General features: G+C 52.0%; 1 protein-coding gene across 4 annotated transcripts in view; it reads right to left on the bottom strand.

Moving 5' to 3' along the window:
* Positions 1-2113: 2113 nt before the first annotated feature.
* The window catches only part of SEPTIN5 (septin 5), a 40560-nt gene continuing 18476 nt past the window's right edge, over positions 2114-24197 (bottom strand). The window contains exons 1-11 of one of the 4 annotated variants that reach the window (XM_054172974.1): positions 10047-10145; positions 8546-8642; positions 7964-8050; positions 7288-7411; positions 6995-7129; positions 6254-6371; positions 5829-5930; positions 4818-4914; positions 4157-4292; positions 2748-2850; positions 2114-2412 (exon numbers count right to left, since the gene is read on the bottom strand). In XM_054172974.1, the coding sequence (XP_054028949.1) occupies positions 2356-2412; positions 2748-2850; positions 4157-4292; positions 4818-4914; positions 5829-5930; positions 6254-6371; positions 6995-7129; positions 7288-7411; positions 7964-8050; positions 8546-8642; positions 10047-10130 (1140 nt within the window). In that variant the 5' untranslated portion in view covers positions 10131-10145 and the 3' untranslated portion in view covers positions 2114-2355. The other 3 variants (XM_009910998.2, XM_054172975.1, XM_054172976.1) reach the window with 3 other exon arrangements.

Genomic DNA, 24197 nt, shown 5'->3' on the forward strand with positions numbered 1-24197 from the left:
AAGATAAAAGCTGTCAGCTCTTCCATATCCATGCTAAAAGGTAAAAGTCTCCTTTACTTCTAGGAATGAATTGGTTTGAAAGAGGAATAGCTCCAGCTGGACAGGGCTCATGTGCAACAGAACATCCTCCTCACAGACAGGACCGGGGTGAGAAAAAAGTAGACAGGTACTGTAGAGTGTTTCCCCTTGCACTAGCAGAGATAAAGCTGAGAACTCATCAGTCCTCCTGCTACAAACAGCAGCAAGCCAGCTCCAGCAAACCTGCAGGAAGCTCCTGTGTCAGGCTAGCCCACTGCTCAGGTAAGCACATCACACTGAGAAAGGCTGCATGTCCTCCTTAAGCACCTTGGTCCTGCACATTAGTGAAGACAAGCAGAATCCTTCCCCTTTCCTAGGCTGGCAATGCCACTGTCACTGATGAGCCTAATATAGGGAAGAATGGAAGAAAAAAAATCCACCATTGTTGGCCACTGCTCTTGCCCACCTTGCACCTTTCTGCCAAGGGGCTTCCACTCTCACTTTATCCTACCACACTGCACCAGGGTCTCTTCTATGCCTCTACAGCCCATGTTATGGCTAAGCAGAAGATCCATACAGTGAATAACTGGAACCAGCCAACCTACTCACCACTTGGACAAGCCCTGATCAGGACTCTCAAGCCCCATGGGGGAATCAGACCTAGTAACAGAATTTAGGGCCTGGTTATTCCTGGCCAACAATGTGCTTCCTACCCAGGGAGATCTAGTGGGGAAAGCCAGAGATGGAGGAGCAGATACAAAAGGAGAAAGGGAACAGAGGAACTGGGCCAGGAAACACAGGAGCAGAACTCCCTGGAGCTGGAGGGAAGAGCCAGGTGTCCTTCCTTCCAAAAGCCCCAACTTCCTGTGAGCATGGCAGTGTTGCTGGTGAGGCCTGCCCTGCCAGGCACATCACACTGCAGGGCTCTGCTCTGGCTGAAGTTAAAAATACTACAGGAAGTAAGAACAGGACAGAAACTGCTGCCCAAAGAGCGCTCTTATCTCTGCTCAGCAGACCTACCAGTCTTCCCAGCACAGAGACAGGAAAAGCATCAGACTGGGGGGGGGAGAAAGGCTGAATCCCAGGGAAAGGGGCAGGGGAACAAGTGCCAAGTGTGCTGGGCTGAGCTCGGTCCTGCCACACTCACCCAACACCTGCCTGGAAAGGTGCCTTGCAGATCTCCTGTACTAGCCTACAAAAACTGTCCCTTTCCCCAGGAGAAGCTCAGCACAAGCAATGCACTTATGGGACCACAAAGCCTGGGGGTAGGGCACAGCTCTGCATTTGGGGTTGTATTTCAGCCCTGGGCTTTATTCTTCACTCTGGCTATGATGGTGCCTTTCAGAGCAGACACTGGTGACACACTGCAGCTGGATGACCAGAGCTAAAACACAAGATATCTTCACCCAGATATTGCAGGGCCCTGGGGTTCCTCTACCAACACCTCCAGCATGCCATGGGAGGAAACCACAGCTGGGAAGGTGGTCACTCCTGTCATCGCCTCCTTGCAGGCAACAGTCAACAACTCATCCTCTCTGCCAGAAAGACATAACTGAGAGCAGTAGAAGATGTTTTCTTCTAACCAGCCTCAAGAGACTCAGTCCCTTGATGCTCAGTGCAAAGATCCTGGAGTTTCTTGATAGGAAAACCAAAACCAACCAATTAAACAAAATAAAACCCAGAATAACCTGGGCAGGAAACCAGGCAACCATCAGGACCCCTGAGCAGGTCAGTGCACAGAGGAACCCCCAGCCCCAAGTGTCTGGGCCAGAACTGGCCCCAGGCTGAGAAGCCCAAGTTGGTCAAACTCACAGGAGGGTACAGCTGCCTTTACAGTGCTCATGCTGGCCCCAGACAGGGGGAACAGGGAGGGAGGCACAGCACCTCCTCTGGGAGTAAACATTGACGTGCATTGACACAGATAGTCTTCAAGTTTGTACACCAGAGAAACCAGGACTTTAAATACCAGAGCATTCCCAAACAACAGATTAGTACATGGGAAAGAGAGCTTTTTCTTTTCTTTTTCCTTTAGGATGCCTTAGAGACTTCCCAAGCTATCTTCTTTAAAAAAAAAAACAAAAACAAAAAAAAAGAGATAAAAGAAAGGAGAGAATAATTATTAAAAAAGAAATACACATCAGTAAACTGTTAAGTGAACAGCCTCCTCCACAATCCAGCTGACCACAAAGCCAGCGCTGCTAATAAATTAGAGGGTGCGGGTGCAGCTCTTGCCCACGAGTCTCTATACAACCAGAAACCTTTTCTAAACGTCCACAACTCTTGCCAGGCCTCAGATGGTCACTGGGGAATTCCCTCTGTCCTCTGAGGACCTGCCTCTCACTGATCCTGCATCTGCTGCTGCATCTTCTGCAGCATCTCTTGCATCCGCCGTAACTACGTGAGACAAAGAGAGAGAAGCAGTAGTCAAAAAGGGATCTGCTGTGGCTTGGAGCTGGCGATCTGCACTGGAGACAGTCCCTTGGAGCTAACAAAGGGATCTCCTAGGAGTATTGACTCCTGCCTGAGCACAGAGACATCTGTATCTAGGGTGGAATGGAGCTGTGTTTCCCTGACAGAAGCAGCCCCAAGCTTTCACACCCAGTCCTCCACATCACGAGCCCATAATGGTGGGAGGCAAGAGTGGGAAGCCTCAGGACTGCCTCTACAGGGCAATCCTGAAGAAACTCCAGCCCCAACAACAAGGAGACCCAGGCAGAAATGTGTCTCACCTCTTCATCCTTCATTTTGATCAGCTTCTCTGTCTCAGTGTCTGGTGTTGGGAGAGGCAGGATAGGGATAGGGCTTTCTATCCTGTTGTCCTGAGTCAGCTTGCTAGAAAGAAGGAGCACAGAAGCGCAGTCAGTCATGGTTCGGGCTGGCTGGCATTGGTGGCACTCAGACTAGAATGAGGTCAGGTCACAGAAGTTTTCAAAACAGAAGCTTTCAGGTAGCTAACAGAAAATCCAAAGCAAGCTTACACTGAAGGGGTGGCAGTGGCCAAAGATGCCTGGGCTGAAACTGGGAATTCAAGATGTCACTTGCAGGCATTCACCACTTGGAGTCACCGTTGACTTCTTATTGAGTCAATTCTAGTCCTGGATCTTGGGATCTCTTCCCAAAACCTCTCTCTAGAGGACCCTTATCCTGCTGCTAGGAATGGCCACACTCTGGTTTTATGAGACTTGTTCACTGGCAAGGAACTAGCCATGGCATGAGAAACAGTACCAAACACAAGCTTTTCTTAAACTGAGCAGTTGCTTTTTCATTGTGCTCCTCTTTAAATAGCTGCACAGCCTACCTAGCTAGCAGCTGTGACACTTCTCACAGATCTCTAGCATTTAACATAGTTATTTTGGGAGTCGCTGTTCTCACAGTTGAAAGAGGCAGGCTTGTCTGCCATGCAAAAATACTGAGATGCACTCTGTGTATGAACAGCATGCGCTAACCTGCACGTCTGCATGCGTGCAAGGCTGCTCCTTGCTGCAGCACAGCCATTTCTGCTCTGCAACGTGGCAGTACAGAGCTATCCTGCCAGTTCAGGCAGGAAGTGAAGGGGATGGTTTAAAACAGATGAACCAAGACCCAGTTAAAACTAAAATTTGTGACCAGTATTTCAGTCATGGAAAGCAGACAGGAAAAAAGAATTTTTGAATGAGAAGTCTGTGTGTACACTGTCTTCTGTTTTCTGATCACTGTGACTAAAACCACAGAGAATCAAATGCAACAGCAAGACAATGCAGAGAAATCTTTGGAGACGCGTTAAGAGTCTGGCTGATTGCCTGGGCTCTGTTGTCTGAGAAACAGCCCAAGGGTCATGCTGACATCTGGACAGAACTTCAGAATGCACACAGCTATTACCCATCCAAGAGATAGTTTATCCCTTGTTTTATTAGGCTGGATGTATTTCACCAAGTCCTAGGAACACCTCTTCAAAAGAATATCCTGGCCTATTTCCCAAGATCTGCACGGAGAATCCCCAGCCAGGCAGCATCTCCACCACAGGTTCAGGCCACATGCTTTGGATTTGCTATACTTCCTGGTGCCATTCCCTAAGCTGCAGCCCAGCACGTCCCCAGCAGACCCACAGCCTGATGAGCTGCTCCAGAGACTGACATCCCTGCCCTGGTTGAGGACTCACCTGGTCATTTGCTGGATGCACTGAGCTCGGTAGTTCTCGTAGTGGACATCACAAGTGACGTCCTTCAGGTCGTGCATGTGTGTCCGGATCAGCATGTTCCGCAGCTTCACGAAGTCGCAGTGTGCCTGGTTCTCCACTGCAGAGCCACAGCAGAGTGCTTGCATGTCACACCTCACCAGCCCTCCCACCACGCACACTGGACTAAAACTCTCCCACCCAGGACTCCTTTCCTTATCCTCCCTCCACTCTTCCCCATTACTGCTCAGGCCTCTCCCCCTGGCCCTGGCACAGGTGCAGGAGGGTTTATGATTCAGTGTGGCTGAGGGCAATGGTTTCTTCCTAGGAAATAGACTGGCAATGCCCAGCCTCCCCTCTTAAGAAGCCCCAATCCAAGTGCATTCTTCCATTCACACTAGAGCCTCTCTTCAGCCTGCCATGGCTTCAGAGGCTGGCTGACTGTTATGCCCCCAGTACAGACCTCCTGAGCCACTCCCAGTGCCTCTGTCTCTATCCTACCTTGTACCCTGCCATGTGCCAGAGGTGGTAGAGTCAGTCACAGCTGTGCAGAGGTAAGCTCTCTCCTCTCAACCCTCCCTACTCGTCCTTTCCCCATGGCTGCCTGCCTCTTGCTCCCAGTGCCAGCTCCCAGCACCACACTTACCCTCTACAATGCCCCAGGGGTAGAGCCGTCCCCGGACCCGCTGGCCCTTCGCCTCCACCACAGTGTTACTGCCAATGACTGCAAAGGGAGCACTCTCCTGCAATGAGAAGCATTGCTAGGCCCAGCTCAGCCTGGGGCTGCACACAGAACCCTCCTCCAAAGGCCAAGCTCAGGCAGAGTAGAACAGGAAGGTGCTGGTAGGATAGGCACAGGGACATCCACACATGCCACAGCACAGGACACCACAATGCAGTTGCAGAGAAAAGCCTAAGGCACTGGGATCTGCTGGCAGCCTGATTCCCAGCCTGACCTTCTCAGCCATCCTGAGGGAAACTATCTCTGTAGGTGCCTGCATCCCTTCTCTGAGGGAAAACTCTACAAAGAAGCTAGAGCAGAGAGGCTGGAACACTAAGTTTATTCTATGTTTTATTCTATGTTTATTCTATGGTTTATTCTATGTATTCTAAGCAAGTGGGACAATGTTCACCAAGATCTTGCCCAGGCAGGGATGTACAGGCTGTGCTCCCTGCTGCTCAGAAGGAATAAAAGCCCAATGCAGCTCTCTGACAGAAGAAAGAAGGCCATACTGCATGCACACACAGGGCTGGCTCAGCCTGGGAGAGGGTGAGGCCTGGGTTGCTGGAGCCTCTGGACAGGCCTATGTGACCACGTTGTCTTCCCCTGTGCAACTCATGCCACAGTGGTGCCTCATAACTCATGAATGTCTTGTCCTTGCTGATGGCATTGCTCAGAAATAAGTGCTGAAAAATGCTGCACAACCCAGCCCTCATCTTAAACATACAGGCTGAGGTACACCAAGGGAAAACTGACAGTGCCTAGAGGGAGAGTGTAAGCGTCATGTCCTCATGCTACACTTGACTTCATGGCACCAACAAGGACATCAGCTCTTTCTCCTGGCCATCTACCACATGAGCCAATTCAGGCAGGCCTTTGGCACACAGAGGGCAGCTCTGGCTTCTTCTGCAGCAGCTTGCTGAGCAGGTTGCTTACCTTCAGCTCTCTGTCTTGCTGCTTGAACTCCTCATCTTCATCAGAATCGCACTCGGGAAACTGGTACACTTTAATGCCAAATTTGTCAATCTCTTCCCGGATCTGAGTCCATGCAAGACAAAACCAAAAGGACACAACACTGAAAAACACAGAAGCTGGGTTTATTCCCTGTGTGTGTCACCCTAGGATCACAGAATTGCTGTAGCCTACACATGGTAAAAGGATTTGCAGTTTCTTCTAGAGCTGGCCTCTCTGAAGGTACCACTTCCCTCCTCACAGCACAGAACTGCTGCAATTAGATTTGCAGGTACTGCCTATGTGTATACATAGAAATACATACACATTCTATCTATCTCTACCCTCCCTCTCCCTCCCCTCCCTCCTCAGCTCATCCCTGCCACCACTGCAGAGAATTTGTATCTCACCCTCTCTTTTAGCTTCCGGATCTCTGAGGGAATCAGGCAGTCAGCTTTGGCAATCAGGGGCACAATGTTGACCTTTTCATGCAGAGCCTTCATGAACTCCACATCCACAGGCCTCAGCCTGCAGCAAGAATGAGGAAGGACACCATTAGCAAGGATTCACTGGGCAGTTCTCCCTCCAACCCCTTCCCAGCACAACGGGAAAAGGACAGCAATGTCACAAGAGCCTGGGGCAGCAGTGGGACAGTCCTCAGCTAGAGCAGTATCTTCAGAAAAGCTATCTTGGATTTTAGATGCTGAATGGCTCAGACAAAGGCTGGGTATTTGTTCCCTTACAGGTCAAATACTGCCCAAGCCACAGCTCAGGGTCTCCCTCCAGCTGTCCTCTGCTGCAAGGCAGCCAACATGGCCCCTCCAGCTGCTCAGGCTGGCACACAAGTCAGCAAGGGCCAGGCACTGAGGGCAGCTTCAAATTCCCTTTCCTACCCATCACTCAGATTTAGCTAGGTAGGAAGACACAAATCTGTGTGGCATTATTTCCCTGGTTCCCCAGTAGGCTGTAAGACCTGAGGGATATCACTCTGTACAACCACAGCAAGGGGCAGGGAGGTGGGGTGACACCCAGCTGAGGAACAACATCTAGACAGCTCTTCTCCCGTGTTAGCAGTCCTGCCAATGTGGAAGCCCCTGTGGGGCAATCCTAGGGACTAAGTCCCACCCTGGCCATGGAGTGGGGGCTCTCACCCATGCCCAAAGGGGGAGATGAAGTAGAGGCAGCAATGCACTCGGTTGTCCTGGATGTTCTTCCGGTTCAGGCCGCTCTCATCACGGAAATACTGCTCAAACTGCTGGTCAATGTAGTCAGTGATGGGCTTCCAGCTGGGAAAACAAAATCAGGTGTTTAACAGGACAGTGTCTCCAAGGGGCTATGAGAAGGCATCATCCTCTTCCTACTACCAGACCCCCTTCTGGTGAAGCACCCACAGAAAACAAGACATGACCATGGATTAGGAGGAAGGCAGCGGTGGCTTGCTCACCACTCAGTGTTGTTAACAGCATCTCCAAAGCCTGGTGTGTCCACAATGGTCAGCTTCAGCTTGACTCCCTTCTCCTCGATGTCCACTGTGTGCTTGACGATCTCCACGGTCTGGTTGATTCTCTCTTTGACAGGAATATGTGAGTTAAAGCAGGCAGTACCACTGGAGATGCCCTCTCACACCCATGACAAGCCAGCTCCCTCCTTATCACTGAGCACAGGGAGTAACATGGCTTTCAAAAACCTCTGCTCATCCTCCAAGGGAGTGGTACTATGGGAGGCCAGCAGCAGGCAGACTCAGAATACAGACCTCTGAAGTACTTGGAGCCCAGCTGTTCTGAGCATTTTGCCCACCTGGGACAAAATCACTTGGGAAAGGAAATCCCTGTCAGACTCCAGCACCCAAAAACAAAAGTCAAAGCTCAACACCTCAACCAAAGGGCTAGCACTGCTCTGTAGCCTCATCTTCCCTCCACAGCACAGAGAAGTCCTACAGCCAAACCCTTTTTGCACAAATACTAACTAGTGCCTCTGCAGAGGGCAGAGCACCAAACAACAGTGCTGGGATCTAGCAAGCCTGTAGCTGCCACTGAAGCAAGGAACCAAAGCACTAGAGCTTAGCACAGTCTAGACCTGCAGACACAAGAACCGTTCACCCTGCTTCGTCCCCAACTTACCCTCTGCATTGAGGAGCTTTCTGTCCTTGTAGAGGTCTGTCAGGAACAGGCTATTCACCAGCGTGGATTTGCCCAGACCCGACTCTCCTAATTGGCAGAGTGCAAAGGGGAGGAGGGAAAAGCACATAACAAGACCCACTAATTGACTTACAAATGAAACTGAACAAGGCTTTGAATCCTGAGCCAGAGGAAGCGAGAGAGACGAGCTGTCAGAAGCTGTTTATTGGTACTGCATTTTTCCAGCAGTGGGAGGACTTCTGCTGCAAGATGTCTCAGTCCTTGTAGAAATGTGATCTCTCGGCTCCTCTGTGCTCTCTCTCCTTCCTTTCCCTCGGCCCCTGCCAGGCCCTGCCTTCACCACCCAGACCAGCCACTCTGTTGGAGAAGCATGCTGGACTGGGTTAGGAGTGCTCAGGAGGGGTCCACTCCTCCTGGGGGAACTCTCAGATGACAACATAGGCTGGGGAGCAAAGCAAGGTCTGAGACAAGGACCAGAAGAGAGAGAGGGAAGGATCCAGCCACTAAGGGAAAACCATGTGCCCCCCATATGGCCCAACACCCTCCATCCATGGGCAGTCTCACCTGCAACCATCAGGGTGAAGTCGAAACCCTTCTTCACTGATTTCCGGTGGACCTGGTTGGGCAGAGTGGCAAAGCCCACGTACTGCTTCTCATGGTCCTGCAGGGCAGAGGTGAATGGGAGCAGGTCAAGGTGTGGCACCCCTGTTCCTCAAGCCTCACACAGCATCAGGCAACTGGACTCAAAAAGCCCAAGGCAGAACCAGGGGCTGGAGGAGAGGCTGGTCCCTATCCTGGCAATGGTGTGGGGCAGGGCACACATCTCCTCTAGGCTCAAGAACTTCTGCCCTTCCTGCAGGTGGACACCAAGGGCTACCTCCTGCCAGGCACAGCCCTGCTCAGCTGCTCTCAGCAGCCAACAAGGCCCAGCAGAGAGAGCAGAAAAGCAGAGGTACATCCTGCTGTTCCCACCAGAAAGTACATCTGGCCTGCTACTGACACACAACCTCCCTAACTCTGTTTCTCCTGCATGGTTGCAGGCTCCCTTCACAAGCAGGGTCACCAAATGCCACTTCTCCCCAGGTCTTTCAGAGTAATTTCTGAATCCCTCCCTCCAGAGCTGTGTGTGACAGACAGAAAGCTCTCTGTCACTAGCACTCCAGGGTTTGTGCGGTCCTGAGCCATGACTAGAGGAAGGTGCAGTGGCTTGGCTCCTGCTTGACCTAAGTGGGGATTATTTCTTGCTGTGTCACAGCCACTCCTGGCTGAGTAAGAGGAAATCCTGAGTAATCTCTCAGTGTTATTTCTGAAGAGCCAGAAGTTCAAGGAGCATGGCTAGTGGGAAGATGCTGAAGTATTGATAACAGGCGAGATTCTTTGGGTGATGGCATTACCCTACTGGAGTGTTAGCTACTGCCTAACCACCCCCTAGACACAGCCTCCTGTCACTCAGTGCTCTCTTGCAGCACCAAAGCCACAGCCACCCCACAAGTGTGGCACATGCTCTGTACAAGTACACACAGTGCACTCAAAGAGCAACATGACCAGCGGTGGGTTTCAGGAGCACGTGGTGTGCATGCCACAGCCAACCATGCACCAGCACTGTCTCCCAGGGGCACACACCCTGGGCATCCTGAAAGGTGCCCATGGCTCACCTGTAGGCTTCACTGACCTGCTCCAGCTGCTGCCCTCAGGATGGGCTCAACACAGGCCAGTGCTCACAGCTCAGGCACCATCCAGCCTGGCCACTCCATCCACCTTCCACTGAGCACCTCTGGTCTTTCACAGCCTACAGCTCTGCAGCAGTACATTCCCCTTCCCAGGGCCACTGCAGAGACTTTGGCAAACACTTCCTTTCTCACACACTTTCCAAGCTAGACCCGAGGGGAAGCAGTCATTCACAAATGCCTGAGCCAGAGACATCCACTCCACTTTTCAGCATCAGTGAAAATAAGCATCCCCTGGGATTCACACCACAGGCAAAGCCATGGAGATAGGAGCTCCTCAAAACCAACCCTATCTCCCACCTGGCCTTGGAAGCCTTCAAGCATACAACTGTCCTCACCCTGCAGCTCTCTGGTGCTGGTTCTCCAGACACAGCAGGGAAGACCTCTGTTTCTAAATTGAACTGTCTCCATTCCTGGAACATGCACACAAAAGAAACACAAATCACAATCTAATATGTTTAGCTTAGGGCAGTGCTGACTCACACCTATTTCCACACTGCAAGTGGGCAACACAGCTCCTGAGCAGCCCTCTGCGGCCTCTGGCTGCCTGTTCACATGTGAACACTCTCAGGCATGTACAGCCATGCAAACTGCAAAGTCCTGGTGGGCACATACAGCAGGGAAAGCACAGAGTTTCCTCCTTCCCATTTACAGTTGATCTGAAGCTGCCCACTCAGATGGGGCTGACACAGCTGATGGCCATTGTGGGCCAATAACTCTGCTACCTTCCAGAAATCCAAGTTTGGTTTGGGTCTCAAACTCAGTCACTTTAGCCCTAACAGAGTCATCATGAGGTTTGGTCTCCCTCACCTCACCCCATTGCTGTTTCACCCACCCCACAGTCCAGAAGGGCAGGAAGGAACAGAACAAATTGAGAGAAGGAAGGAGTATTAGAGAGCACTCGAATTACTCCGCCGGGAGCTCTAATGGCTGAGGTGAAAGGCAGAGGCAGCCCAAAGCAGCAGTGCAGCAGGCAGTGAAGAGACATCACGGTGAAAAGTGATGGCAGCTCTGTCATACAGCAAAGCAGCACCTGCCTAGGGGACGCTGCCAACTGCCACCCAAAATGCTCAGTAAAGGGTAAACACGAGGTGTGCAAAGCAGGGTGAGATCAAGAAAAGAAGTAAAAAGGCCCCACCCAGGCAGTGTCTTTCAGTACCAGGGCTACCTCCTAGCTGCTTATGAACACAAAGCCAGCACCTCCCAGGCCAAGCACCAGTGCTCAGCAAGTGCCACAAACATACACCTGCCCTTCCCCTTCTGCTTCTCCTACAGCCAAGCTTTGGGTTGGAGCAGGAAGAGACCTGCCCCAATCTTTACCAGCCTTTGGAAAGAAAACAATCACCTGCTCTCTCCAGTGACTTGGCGTGTGAAATAGCCCTGGTAACGTGCTAGTAAAGCCCCAGCTGAGGCTTGGGGTGTGTTTCTCCTATCTCCTTTGGGTTGTAACCTGGATGACTAAGGGCTGACAACAGAGACACTGAGCTGAGCTCTGGTGCAATTCCACTTACTTCAGCCAAGCATAACTGGCTGAACCTGATCTCTTGTTTCTGTTCAGCCCAACCAAGGAAGCCTAGATTTACTGTGCCTCTGGTTACCTCCCCACAGCTCAGGGGAATCACCACATTTGGAATGAGTAAATCCTGGCTGGTGCAGGATGCTGCTCTTCACCCATGGCTTGTGGTTAATTTCCCTTGCAGTGAGGAAGGTCAGAGCTGAGCATAATACCAAGAGAAGAGCTTCCCTTGCAGTGGCAGGCAGCCAGAGTCATAAGGGGAAATGCCCTGGTCCCAGTCATGCCCCGCTCTGACCAGCCATGATGTACTACAGAGCCCTGCCAGGAGCAGCATGTCACTCAAAGGTGAAGGCTAGAGATGTAGGGGAAATTGTGGGGAGGATTCTCTTTCTTCTAACAGCCTTCTCTCAGGAACAATGGTGTGGTCCCTGCACCACAGCCAACCTAGACCCACAGTTCCACATCTTGGCTTTGAGACATCCAATATACACTTCCATCCCACCCACATTTGGGCACTGCAACAGCCATGTGCCACTATCTCTGCTAGTGTGACAACAGCAACATGGGACCTAAGGAGCCCAAGTAGGCTCCCAAGCACAGTGTCTGCCTTGCTCATTTCCACTAGGACCCAACAGAGATGCTATCTGCAGACCAAATATATATGGGATACGAAACGCTGAAGAGAGAACACAGGGCTGAGAGGGCTACTGAAGGAGACAGCTAAAATCCATGAATTAGATGAGAGACATGGATCAAACCCCGCTCTGCCCACTCCTGACCCTCACAAGCCAGCTCCCATCAAGCTGACACACGCTGGGACAGCTGCTCGGTCGCTGCACTCTGCTTACCTCGCCAGCCCCAGCTGTCGGGAAAGGGCCTCGGCCAGCTGAGCCAGTGGCACCCTGCTCTGCCAGTGGCGCTTTGGCACAGCGAGCCCTTCTCCCAACCACCTCCTCCATGTGGTGCCTTTGTTCCCACTGGCATCCCACTCTCACATGCCTGGGAACGTGCCCCACGCACTGCAGTGGTGATTAAAGAGATGTTGTTGACCTCTGAGGCCCTGTTACAAACTAGAGCACACCAGGCCAACCCAAACCTGTGTGTGCTCCCCCTCGGCACATGCCTGCTGGTTCACTGGACATCACAGCAATGTGTCCTGTCTTCACATCCTCCATTACCTGGCCAAGGAGGCCAGGGCTCCCTGACAGGCTGTGTTCTCCATGGGAGTTCAAGCCAAGGAACAAAGCACTGAGGGATTCAAGTCCCGTTCCTGTCAAGGGTAGAAACACTTGAGATCTGTGCACAGAGAAGCCATCCCCAGTAGCAAGTGTCCGCAGAGCTGTCTGTATCTCCAAGGCAGGGCGCACAGCACAGCCTCCAGTGATCCCATCCTTCCCAATTCCCTCCTTGCCTCTCTGGTGGATTTGCTGCTTAAACCAATCCAGATCTCGTGTGACTTCACCACTCAGCCTGGGGATAAACGGGGCCTCGCTGGGTATATTCAGAAGGGCTAAAATTAAACATCATGGCACCACAGAAAATCTGAAGAATAGCCCCTGCCACAGGCCTGGAGCAAACCCCAGAAATGATGAAGCTTGTGCTGGGATCCAGGTGCCCTTGCTTCCACTTTACAGGAGGAGCGTCTCGGTGCTACATGCTCCAGCACAGGCTATCCAGCTCCCTCCCGGGCGGCCCTTCCTCCAGCCGTTTCCCCCTGGCTAGGCACAGCAGCCACATCCGCGCCTGCACAGCCCAGTCCCAGAGGAGAGCAGACCCGACCCTTCGCTTCCTTTCACTGCTAGAAAGCTGCATACATTCAGAACGCCAGCAGTCCCCGGGGCATCTCCCGCTGACATCTGCTGCCTTGGGCCTGGGGCTGGCCACGGGAGTATCAGCAAGCCACTCGCCCCCTACGGCTCGCTGCAACAGAAGGAAAAACGGCTAGCAAAAGCCAGCGTTAACTAACACAAACCAGGCTCTGTTCGGGCGCACAGGCTCCAGCTCCTGCCCTGGCCCCCCCGCCCGCACGCCATTCAGACAGAATCTCTGCATCAAATAACCTCACAAAACCGTCGTGCATCTCCCAGCTGTCCAACGCGCCCCTCGGCCCTGCGCCCGCAGGGGCTGCCGCCCTGCTTTCTGTCCCCGCCAGCTCTCCCTTACCGGTGGATTTCCGCTCCTCTGCTCCTCAGAGGTCTCATCTTGTGCCGCACACGTCTTCTCAGGCACCATCCTCCCCCCTCCTGTCCCCGCTGCTCCTGGCTTGCACAGTGCTATAAATACATCCCCGTACCTTCAGCTTGGCCGGGTGGCTTCGCTGTGTCTGCGTCCGCGGGGAAAGCAGCCGCTCCACCAAGCGCTCCTGAATAATGATCGAATCCATGAGCGCGGCCGGCAGGACGGACAGCCACGGCGGGCCAAGGAAAAAACACCCACCCCATGTGTTCCCTCCCAGCCTTCACTAAATCCATGCGGCAGCCCCCCCCGCCCACACGCATGCACACACAGGCAGGGCTGGCTCAGCTCGCAGCGGCCCGGCAAGGCGAGCGGAGGTGAACGCGCTCCCGGCAGCTGCCCGGGATTTCCTGCCGCCGCCTGTGCCGCGGGAGGAGCCTGCCAGCGAGGACAAGGACAAAAGCCACCGCGGCCGCAGGCCAGAGGCAATGTCTCTCGCTCTGCCAGTGTCCCGCGGAGAGGCTGTGCACGTACCGGATGCCGTCGCAGCCACGAGTCTGACTCCCTTTGTCAGATGGGCTTATTCAGCTGGAGGACACGGTCAAGACAAAGGTTTGCAGCCAGAAAGCCTGATCTTGGTGACAATGTACTGCACTTCTATTTGTGTGTGCAAAAGTCTAATGGGTCTGGAAAGCTCCACCATGAGCAGGGTCCAAACCTAGCCCCAGACCCCAGTCCTTATTGACACGGATCTGCCTCCACATGGTGCAGGTCCATCTGTTGTCTAGTTCATGCTCTATTGCAGCCTCATCTCTTAACCCAACTAGAATAGCAGCTAATGTATTCCAGACCTTCCAGCAACCACCCAAGCTTTGAAGGCACTTCAAAATGAAGTGCCACCTGTGCATTTGCTAAGCATAAGAACCCAGCCTAGCATGCACAGAGAAGGCATTCAAACCTCATGCTTGGGTTCTGAAGCCAGGTCTAAGACCTGCTTCCCATCTCTTCTAGGCAGCCACAGAAACTGAACAGGAATTTGTCTGAAACAGGCAGAAGCTGATCATCTCATGTAATCACATGATTCCAGAAACTGTGGGGTTAATATCACAGCAGGTATAATAAAATCACACAGGATAGCAGCACTGGTGGTGCTTGAGGAACCTGCCACCTGCCACACAGGTTCCTGAGCAACTTGCTGCAGCCACAGTCCTGCCTCACCCTCAGCCACAGCTCCTGCTGCTGCTCTGGGAACCACAGGTCTCCAGCAGTGGCTCTACAGAACTGCAACCCAGGGCCTCCATCATGCATCCCAAGTGTGGTTGACACCAGGCTCTGTTACAAGGTACCAAGTTACTGCAAGGTCTCCAGTAGCCTGAAGCCTGGTGGCAGATGTAAGAGTGGAAAAATCTTGGAAACACCACATGCTGAGAAAAAAAGGAAAGAAGGATGAAAAGAAGTTTTACCTGTGCTACCATCCTGCACACTGAGGGAAGGCAACCTCAGATGTTGCAGGTACAAGGTCCTAAAGGCTGCGAATAATAAATGAAGGAAAACTGGGAAACATTCCCGGAGCAGGCTGGTGTGGCTCAGTTGGTAGCACATAAGACCTTTAATGGGGAAGGTCGTGAGTTCAAGCCTGCAGTGGGCACTAGTGGCCTCCCTACTCTAGTCATGAGGTCTGTGGTGACAGGTTGGACTCGATGATCTTTGAGGTCTCTTCCAACCTTAGTGATACTGATACTGAAACGAAAACCGCTGCCGTATAGCCGCTGCCACGTTGCGTGCACAAAGCCCTTTTCCAAACCACCCTGGTCTGCCGTAGCATCCTTAAATTGGGTTTTGTTCCCAATTGTTTCTGTATGTAGCAGTCAAGCTGGAGGCTTGGACTGAGATCCAAGCGTGGCAAGATCTGCCACCTCTCAGATGATGTCCCCTTTGAACAGCTCAGTCCATGTTTTGCAGCTCTGCTCCATTCCTCAGGGAGCCAATAACCCTACAACATCCTCCCAGCCCAGTCAGGCCATCCTCATGACAATATTAGGGGGATTTTTTCCCTTCTAGATTCACAATACTTAATCATCACTTTGCTGACTGGAAGGCTCCACCACCAGGGTGTTCAGCTTGTGCATGACTGAGGAACAATGAGGGTACCACACTATCTGCACTGAGCAGCAAAAGGAACATTATCCAAACCTACTTGAAATAACACAGAGGTTTCACCAGTCCTTCCACATCATAAACCATGATAGCTGTGAGCAAACCCTTTCCCAGTCCCCATGAATTCTCATGCCTTAGTAGACCCCTGTCTGAGGGTTACAGGCCACATGGCCACCAACCACAAGTATGTTCCAAGGGCACATGGAGACATGTTGTGTCCCCACAAGCCCACTGCACCAAATCACAGCACTCGTCTGAGCTGGGATCACAGATGAAGTCAACAACGATTTGGTTGCAACAAAACCAGAGTGTTGCTGATGGTCCCAGGGGCTGTGCTGACAGTGTGGGAAGGAACAAGGAGATACTGCCTCCTGAGTGCCTTGAGCTCTCACACATCACACCTGCTCTAAGGACTGGCAGGCAGGGAGGAATCTCAGCCAGCAGACCATGCCTGGGAACACAGAGACCAGATTTGGAGAACAAACTGAGAAGGGTTGGCCTTGGTTACAGAGCACCTGAAGGCTGAGTTGTCGATGTTTTGGCTTTCAAAATGTTGAAGAAGGGTGGACTGGTACCAGACTGAGGATCCTCTGCCTCTCCTAGAGATGTTCATCTTGGCTCCTCTCCTATCAAGAGGAACTATACCAGAAATGACAAGCCAACATTTGTGTGCCTCTGGTGTGCCCAGACACACCCAGAGCTGTTGGCTTAGAGTGGCCTGTGTGCAAATTTGCCAGAGACAGACACAAAAAAACCAACCAACCAAAACCACCACCACCAAAACCCACTACCAAAAAAAACCAACCCCAACCTCTTATTTTGCCCCTGTCCTTTCTAAGTGCCTCCCTCTCTTTCCATGCAGCCCCTGGAAATGCCCAGTGTAAACTCTGGCCTGCTCCTCTCCAACAAGAAATCTTATGTGTGACATCCTTTAGAGAAGAAAAATAGTGCACAGCAAGTCTCACATGGTGTGCAGCAAGGAAATGCACATCTTCACTCATTCAAGACCTAGAGCAAAATCCAAATGTTTTCATCCACTGGCTTGTGGCCCACCTGTACCTCTAAGCTCCTCTCCAGGCAGATGCCAGCAGCAGTAGCAGCTCAGGAGGGGAGCTGGCAGCAGAATTCAGGTTTGTGATTGTCAGAGCAGAGTTCTGCCCAGTCCCAACCTGCTGACCACCCAGCAAGGGAAATGCAGGCTTGGGGTGTACCAAGCCCATCACAGCTCATGGACCAGCTCTTCTTTGTCAAACTGTGACAGCAAAAAAGAAAGGCAAAAAGCATCAGTGAACACTGTCTAGCACAGCCTGGCTCTTTCATGTTGCTGCTGTGTCGAGCACTTGCTCACTAACAACGGGGCCACGGCAGAGCCAAACCCACCCTTCTGCAACATCTCTGTCCTCTGGCTCATCAAAGTCAGCTTGGGGAAAACCCTGACCAGAGCTGCTCTAGGCAGGGATGACAGCATATGCGGGCAGAGCTGTGACTATACATTAACAGCAACAGAGCAATGTCCTACTTTTCCCTCTGTCAGAAGGGAATTCTGGCCTGCTGTGCTGGACGTGGGCTCTAAGAAGAGAAGAGAAAATGCATGATTTCATGGCTTTAGATAAAAACTCACCAGAAGGCAAAATGTACCACTGGGCAGCTGCCTGGAGCACAGAAATGTTTCCCCAGAGCAGTGCATCTGCCTTGGATGGCTGTGGCAGACTCCCCACTGTGCTCCAGACCAGCCCCAGGAACAAAGAACAAGGAGATCTGCTTCGCCAGCAGCACTCACCCTGGGCAGGCACAGAGACACCCAGGGCTGGGCTGCATCACCATCACAGGAGCTGGAAGCAACACAAGTGAGGAAAGCAGCCAGTGCTCAGGACCTGGCAGTGGCAAGGGGCAAAGAACTGCCACACAGCTCCCTGCAGTGGGCAGAGGCAGATGCAGAGGTGACAAGCAACAAGCAGCAAGGACGCAAGGATGAGTGCAGAGAAACCAGTGCAGATCAGAGATGGGGAGAGGAAATTCTGTCCTTGGTTACACATACACCCTTCAGCCACAAAAATCAGAGCTACACACACGTTCCTCCTGACAGGCCCCCACTACCATCAAAGCGGGTCTTCTCCTCTGCAGCCTCCACGCTGGGCTTTTGCATCAGCTCAGCAATGAGCAACAGAGATACTACAAACAGGAGCTACATCCAGAGGTCCAGGTGTGAAGAGCTCTCCCCTCATCAAAGAGAGTGTTTAGGGGAAGAAGCACAGTGCAGGGACACAGGCCCCAGCCAGCTCACAGGAGAGATCCTCCACCCGCAGGGCAGATAGTTGCTGGCAGAGGTGCTAGGGCCTAAAGACTGCACAGTATCACACAGTATCACAGTATAACTAAGGTTGGAAGAGACCCCAAGGATCATCGAGTCCAACCTGTCTCGACAGACCTCATGACTAGACCATGGCACCAAGTGCCACGTCCAATCTCCTCTTGAACACCTCCAGGGATGGTGACTCCACCACCTCCCTGGGCAGCACATTCCAATGACGAACGACTCGCTTGGTGAAGAACTTTCTCCTCACTTCGAGTCTAAACCTCCCCTGGTGCAGCTTGAGACTGTGTCCCCTTGTTCTGGTGCTGGTTGCCTGGGAGAAGAGACCAACCCCCTCCTGTCTACAACCACCTTTCAGGTAGTTGTAGAGGGCAATGAGGTCACCCCTGATCCTTCTCTTCTCCAGGCTGAACAATCCCAGCTCCCTCAGCCTCTCCTCACAGGGCTGTGCTCAAGGCCTCTCCCCAGCCTTGTTACCCTTCTCTGGACACATTCAAGTGTCTCGATGTCCTTCTTAAACTGAGGGGCCCAGAACTGGACAGTGCTCAACCTCCAGACCTGGTAAACAATCACGGAAAGAAAACTTTCAGCCTGGTGCAGGCAGACATTCTTGAGCAGCACCAAGTCAATGAATAGGGTCCCAACAGTGATGCTTCTGGCCAGGTTGATGAAGCTCTGTATATCCATGGCTCAGCAGGGTCAGCACAATCACATCACAACAGTGTTTATGTTTTTACTCTGAAGCAGACAAAGCTATTTTCAGAATTTGTCACAGAAGGGAACTTTGGTTCCAGGCTGTTTTCTGCTGGGACAGGAAGGGCAGTTCCAGATGAACCATTTTCTCAAGTTGAATAAGAGCAGCAGCAGGCAGTAAATCCATTCCCAGCTTGGGCCAGGGCAATGGAGGCCGAGGAGCTGTGGGTATCTTCCCTGCAGGTGCACAGCTGGGAACACCCACAGCTCAGTTCTCACATTCTCCTCCTGCTGCCTTCTCTGCCACTACATAGAAATTCAGTGCTGACTCCAGACAGATGAATTGCACAAGGTTTGGATACTGCATCAGCAGCAGAGCTGTACAGTCACCTTGAGGATCCTACTGACCTGACCTAAGAGAAAATGCCTTGCTAATCTAAACGCTGAAGATTAATTTAGCCTTGAATTGGCAAGCAAGTATCTATGGAAATGGTTACTGGCAGCATCAGAGCCCTGACACTTGAGCCAGGCTCCATCCTTTGACACACAAGTCAAGCTTTCTTTTCCACTCAAGGAGCACAGCTGCTTTGTCACATAATCCCTCCAGAAATCTACCAGATTCCATTTTAATGGTATTTGTGTTCCCTGCTTCCACTTGAAGTACCTCAGCCTTGCAAAGAGGCACTGTGTGACTCATGAGATGCCTCCACTTCCAGCTCTGAAAAAGGATCAAGGACCATAAATTGCCTCCTGCCTGTTTAAACTCATGACTCCCTCTGGAGCAAACTGACAGCTCTCATCACACCCAGCTCCTCTGCTCACCATTACTGCAAAACGTAACATATGGGGCAGCTGTGGAGCTGGCTGGAGCTCTTCCACAAAGCGCCTGCTCGCTCTCCTCTCTGCAGAAGCACTTCCAGCCAGCCTGCCCTGGTGCCGTACCGACACGTTCCACCTGAGGGAGAAGGTGGCCTGCAGAAGAACAGGTCCTGCAAGCAACTGAGCTGAGCTCAGGGGGCATCCCTTGACCAAGGCCAGGCAGAATCAATCGGCAGATGAAGTTTGCAACCCTCGCTGCTTCCCCCCTCACACAGGGAGGCAGGCACTGGCACCTGCAGTTGTGAACACATTCAAAACCTTAGCAAAGGAAGATTTCCAAATTCCAATAGCTGGTTCAAACAGAAGGAGAAATCAGGTGGTGCAGGAAAGTCTGCAGCAGTCTCTCAGCAGTTCTACTGATCACATTCCCTCTGCTTCATCCTCCAGCTCTGCAGCGCAAATCAGGCTTAAACAGATTCCCTGCCTCTCACTACAAACCAGAGCAGAGCCCTGCCAGCCCCAGGAAGCTGGGAATAGGAATGCTTGGGAGACAAACAGGTACACATGACTCCATGGCACGGATGCTGGCTGGGCTGGGAGCTGTTTGGTGGAAGAAGGTGAAAGATGATGGTGATTTATCCTCTGAAATGGAAGGACACTGCTTCTCCAGCTCTCAAGGTCTTCATCCAAATGACAAGAACAGCAGCAGTTTTGGAAGCTCTTGGTGCACACCAACACACATGAACAGAAAAAGGGTGGGGATGGGATGCTACAGAAGATCCACTTTAAAGTTACAGGTAGTGGTCCCACTCCTGCGATCCTTACTCACCGAGTAGTCCCTTTGAAATGGAGACGACTGCTCATGTGAGTAAGGGATGCAGGATCAGGCCTGTCTACCAAAGATGAATCCTGAACTGGAGAGGACATCATGGCCTCTGAGCATTGCAAGACACTCATGCCTGGTCCAGCAGGGGCTAGCCCAAGAGCATTGCCAGGGAAAACAGCCCACACCTGAAAAAGCACACCAAGCACCAAACCTGGAGAGCAAGGCAGCAGACAAGTAAAGGTGGAAAAGGGATGCTCCACTCAAGCAGGAGTGCTCCTGGTCCATCCCCAGTATGCCCATCTCAGACACTCCCAGCTCTGCAAGGTCTTTCCTAATCCTGCTGTCCTCCCAGCAGGCTCCTGAAAACAGCATTAGGAGAACAAAAGCCAACTGTACTGGGACAGCTCCCAGTCTCTGTCTGGGTCTCCCAGCTACAATTAACTTAAGTTTAGGAGAAGCTGATGCCCACGAGGGAGGAGAATAAGCCCAGTCTTAGCTCACCAGGTTATTTTTAATTCCATTAGTTAAGGGGAAAAAGGCAGCTCTGAAAAGCAGCCTTCAGTCCTGGGAGACATCCAAGGAGAGGAAAGCCAGCCTTAGTCTGTGTGAGGTGTAACTCCAAACAGCTCTGCAGACTGCACCTTCCAAGGCCAGACTGGTGCTTTCCATGACAAGGAGACAGAGCCACCTCCTCCATCCCAGGGAGTCTCCTGTAGGTCTCCCTCAAGTATTCAGACCCTCAGCTCCCACTTTCCATCCCTGCTATCAGCTGTCCCTGTGCAGTCACACTGCACTAACACAAAGCAGTCCTTGTGTGTGCTCACAGAGATTGTAGAGGCACATAGGTTCCTTCCCCTTCCTTCCTTCTCCTTGGGCTTGCACCACCAGCCCATTTGACCAAGATGAGCCTGCTGAGAGGCTGCCAGCCAGACATTTACCCTCCTCCCTTTGTAACTGCTCCACCAAGACATGACACAGATGTAAAGTGCTGCCCCTTGAAGCCTAGCACAGGCCAGCCTCCCCAGCAAATGTATCTGCGTGGCTTCCATTTCAGCTCCCTGTGACGTGCATTGGACCATCTGCCACCCCAGAGGAGACCCCTGGGAGCCCATTTCCCAGCCCTGCCATATGACCAATCTGTACAAACCTCACTGCCCACATCAGCTTGTCCAGGGCTGGGCCCTGTGTGGAGACTAGAGTCTGCCTTTGCAGATGGATAATTAGATTCCCTTTCCATTTCCTTCTTCCTCCTGATGGTTTTTCTGGCTGGCAGTTCCCCCGCAGCCCTGCACAATCCAGCAGCATTAGTCAGAGGGAAATTCTGCTCCTTTCCTCTCCTGGATGTTGCTCTTGGTTCAGTATAAACAGCAGAGTAAAGTGTGCAGTACTTCCAGTGTTTAGTTGCAGAAGCTTTTGTCCTTTTCAGGCTGGCAAAGGTCACTTTCCCTCCCACACCTGCACCGTGCTGCTCCTCCCCAGGTGGCACAGAACATGCACATGATTAAAGTGAGTGTGAGGTTGTTGGCAACGGGGAGCAATTAGCTAATTATCAGCAGGAATAAGCCCTCAGCTGCACTGAGGTTTTAGCACACTTCAGTTTATGATCAGTGCTGTAAAACAACCCTTTTGGGTAGGACCTGAAAAAAACCAAATCACACCTGACTGGCAGCAATGGTGTGAGATGCTCTCAGAAACAGACCACAACACTCTCCTGCAGGAAACTTGAGAAACAGATGGGAGGAATGCTGAAACCAGGGTAAATCAACACAGAGAAGTCTGTGCCCAGATGAAACATCTGCAGTGATCCTCACTGAGCATACAAGCTGCCTGTCCTCCCCCACTGCCACTATACAGTGGCTTCCTGGGAAGTTCTGATGGGCGCAAAAGCATTCCCAGGACCTACAGAGAGACACGCTTCAGCTCCACGTGGGAGGACAGGTGAGGAGGAGTTATCCTGCTGATCCTTCTTCACAAGAGATGCAGAAACTGAAGTTTTCAGAGATGATCTGTTGGTTCTGACCTCTTGTACACCATAACACAGCATATCTCCATGGACAATGTCCTGAGCCCATGCAGAGCGCCGTGGGTCTCACGGACCTCTAATGCAAACCACTGAGGCCTCCAGCAGCTCCACACTGCTGCCTGGGCTGGGTAGTTTCTCCTCTCCACCTCGCTGCAAAACCCAGCCAGCTGCCTGCCCCATGAAGGGAGCTTCTAAAGACTTTTGGAAGATTTCAGGAGCTTGCTGCTGACTCCCTCTCCTCTGATCCATGCCAACCCATTGCTGGCTACCCACCAAGTGCTGGAGTGTTACCCAGCTGTGCTGCTGGCAGGCCATGAGGCCCAAGACACTGCAGCCATTGAGCAGTCGGTGCCTTTTCCACCACTTGTGGCCTGGCACACCATGCACAGCAGTGACCACACCGGATCAGTGCAGCAGCAGCGTGGCACAAAGGGTGTCACAGCCCTGGTTGTCCCCAAGAGCTCTGTGGCACAGCTGTGTTGTGGGCAACAGACATAGCTATGGGACCAGCCAGGCAGACACAAAGCCTGGCAGTTTACTGCATGAAAGGAGTAGAAAAGGTAAGGGCTACAAGGCAGCAGACAGCTGTGCTCATCCTACATTTCAAAGACTGTCAACATTTTTTACAGCCCAAGGCTTATGCAGCTCAGGCCAGCGGAGAGAGGCTGGGGACCAGGATTCACACCTGCTCCTTGTACCCTGCCCATGCTGACAGTGGGGCTGTGGCTGGGGAGCATGCTGTCAGAATAATCAGAAAGGGAATAAAGAGATGCTCTCCAACACCTTCCCCTTCTCCCCCATCTACTTGCTCCAGCAAGCATCAAGCCTGGTTACACCTTGGCTATGCAAGTCACCACTTTTCTGTGCCCTGCAGTGTGACTGGAGTTTCACTTTGCTAAATGCTGCGATGATGGGAGATAGCACCACGTCACTCCAGATCTACAGCAAATTCTGCTGGCAAAGGGAATTGAAATAAACTTTCTCCCAAGCTTAAGAATAATTGTAACTGCTGTGTTGCTTCTCCCATCAAAGATGTTGAACAGTATGGGGAAAATGAGAACAGTTAGCCTGAGTCTGCAATGAGAGCAAAAGACCATCTTGGATGGAGAAATAGCTGGCTGAGTCTTAGCAGAGACCGTGCTGGATAGCAGAGCTACTCATGCTCTTCCATAATGCAGGTGTGATGATGCAAGGACTGGAACTCACAGAGAGGATGACCACATGGATTATTTAACTAAGACTGATAGACACTAACAGGTCCTGATGTCTCTGTGGTACCCAGAGGAACATCCTGTCTGAGTCTGCTACAGGAAACTGGGCACTGGGCTGGGAGCTCAGCTCAATAGTTGCAGTGATTTTCTGCAACAGAGAGGTGATAAAAGACACCACAGCACCGAGCCGTAAGCCAGTGTGCCCTGTCAGTGCAGCAGCCTCCCTTTGCTTTGGCCCAGCCCCTAAAGCAATCTGCCACTGATGAGCCAGGACCCCAGAATTAACAGCTACCCAGCCCTCTTTCTTTCTGTACTGTACAGAGAAATCTTTACCTACACAGCTTTTTCTTATCTACATGCTGCTTGGGGAAACCATGTACCCCCTGCCCTAGAAAGGAGGAAGATGTGCTGGTGCTGCCTGCAGAGCCCTGGTCAGCACAAAAGCACAGAGCAGACAGGGGAGATAGAAACAGCAGTGTGTGGCATGGCAGTGTCTAGGTGGCTTCTGAAAATGGTAGCAAAAGGAGGAAAGGGAAAAGGGCTAAGGAAGTACTGGCTTTGTCTAGCAGCTGAACAGCAGGACTTTGCTGCCTCATTTCACTGGCCACACCTGGCTCGGGAGGGACACCAGTCCTCTCCCTCCACAGGAGGCTTCATGCTTTGAAACAGATTGCTTAATTCTTGGCAATTTGAGTTCGGCAACTACCCTCTTCCTGTGGTTGCAGCTTCCTTCTTGGGTACACACAGTGCTTTTC

Source organism: Dryobates pubescens, chromosome 25, assembly GCF_014839835.1.
Source record: "Dryobates pubescens isolate bDryPub1 chromosome 25, bDryPub1.pri, whole genome shotgun sequence".
In the NCBI taxonomy this organism is placed as follows: domain Eukaryota; kingdom Metazoa; phylum Chordata; class Aves; order Piciformes; family Picidae; genus Dryobates; species Dryobates pubescens.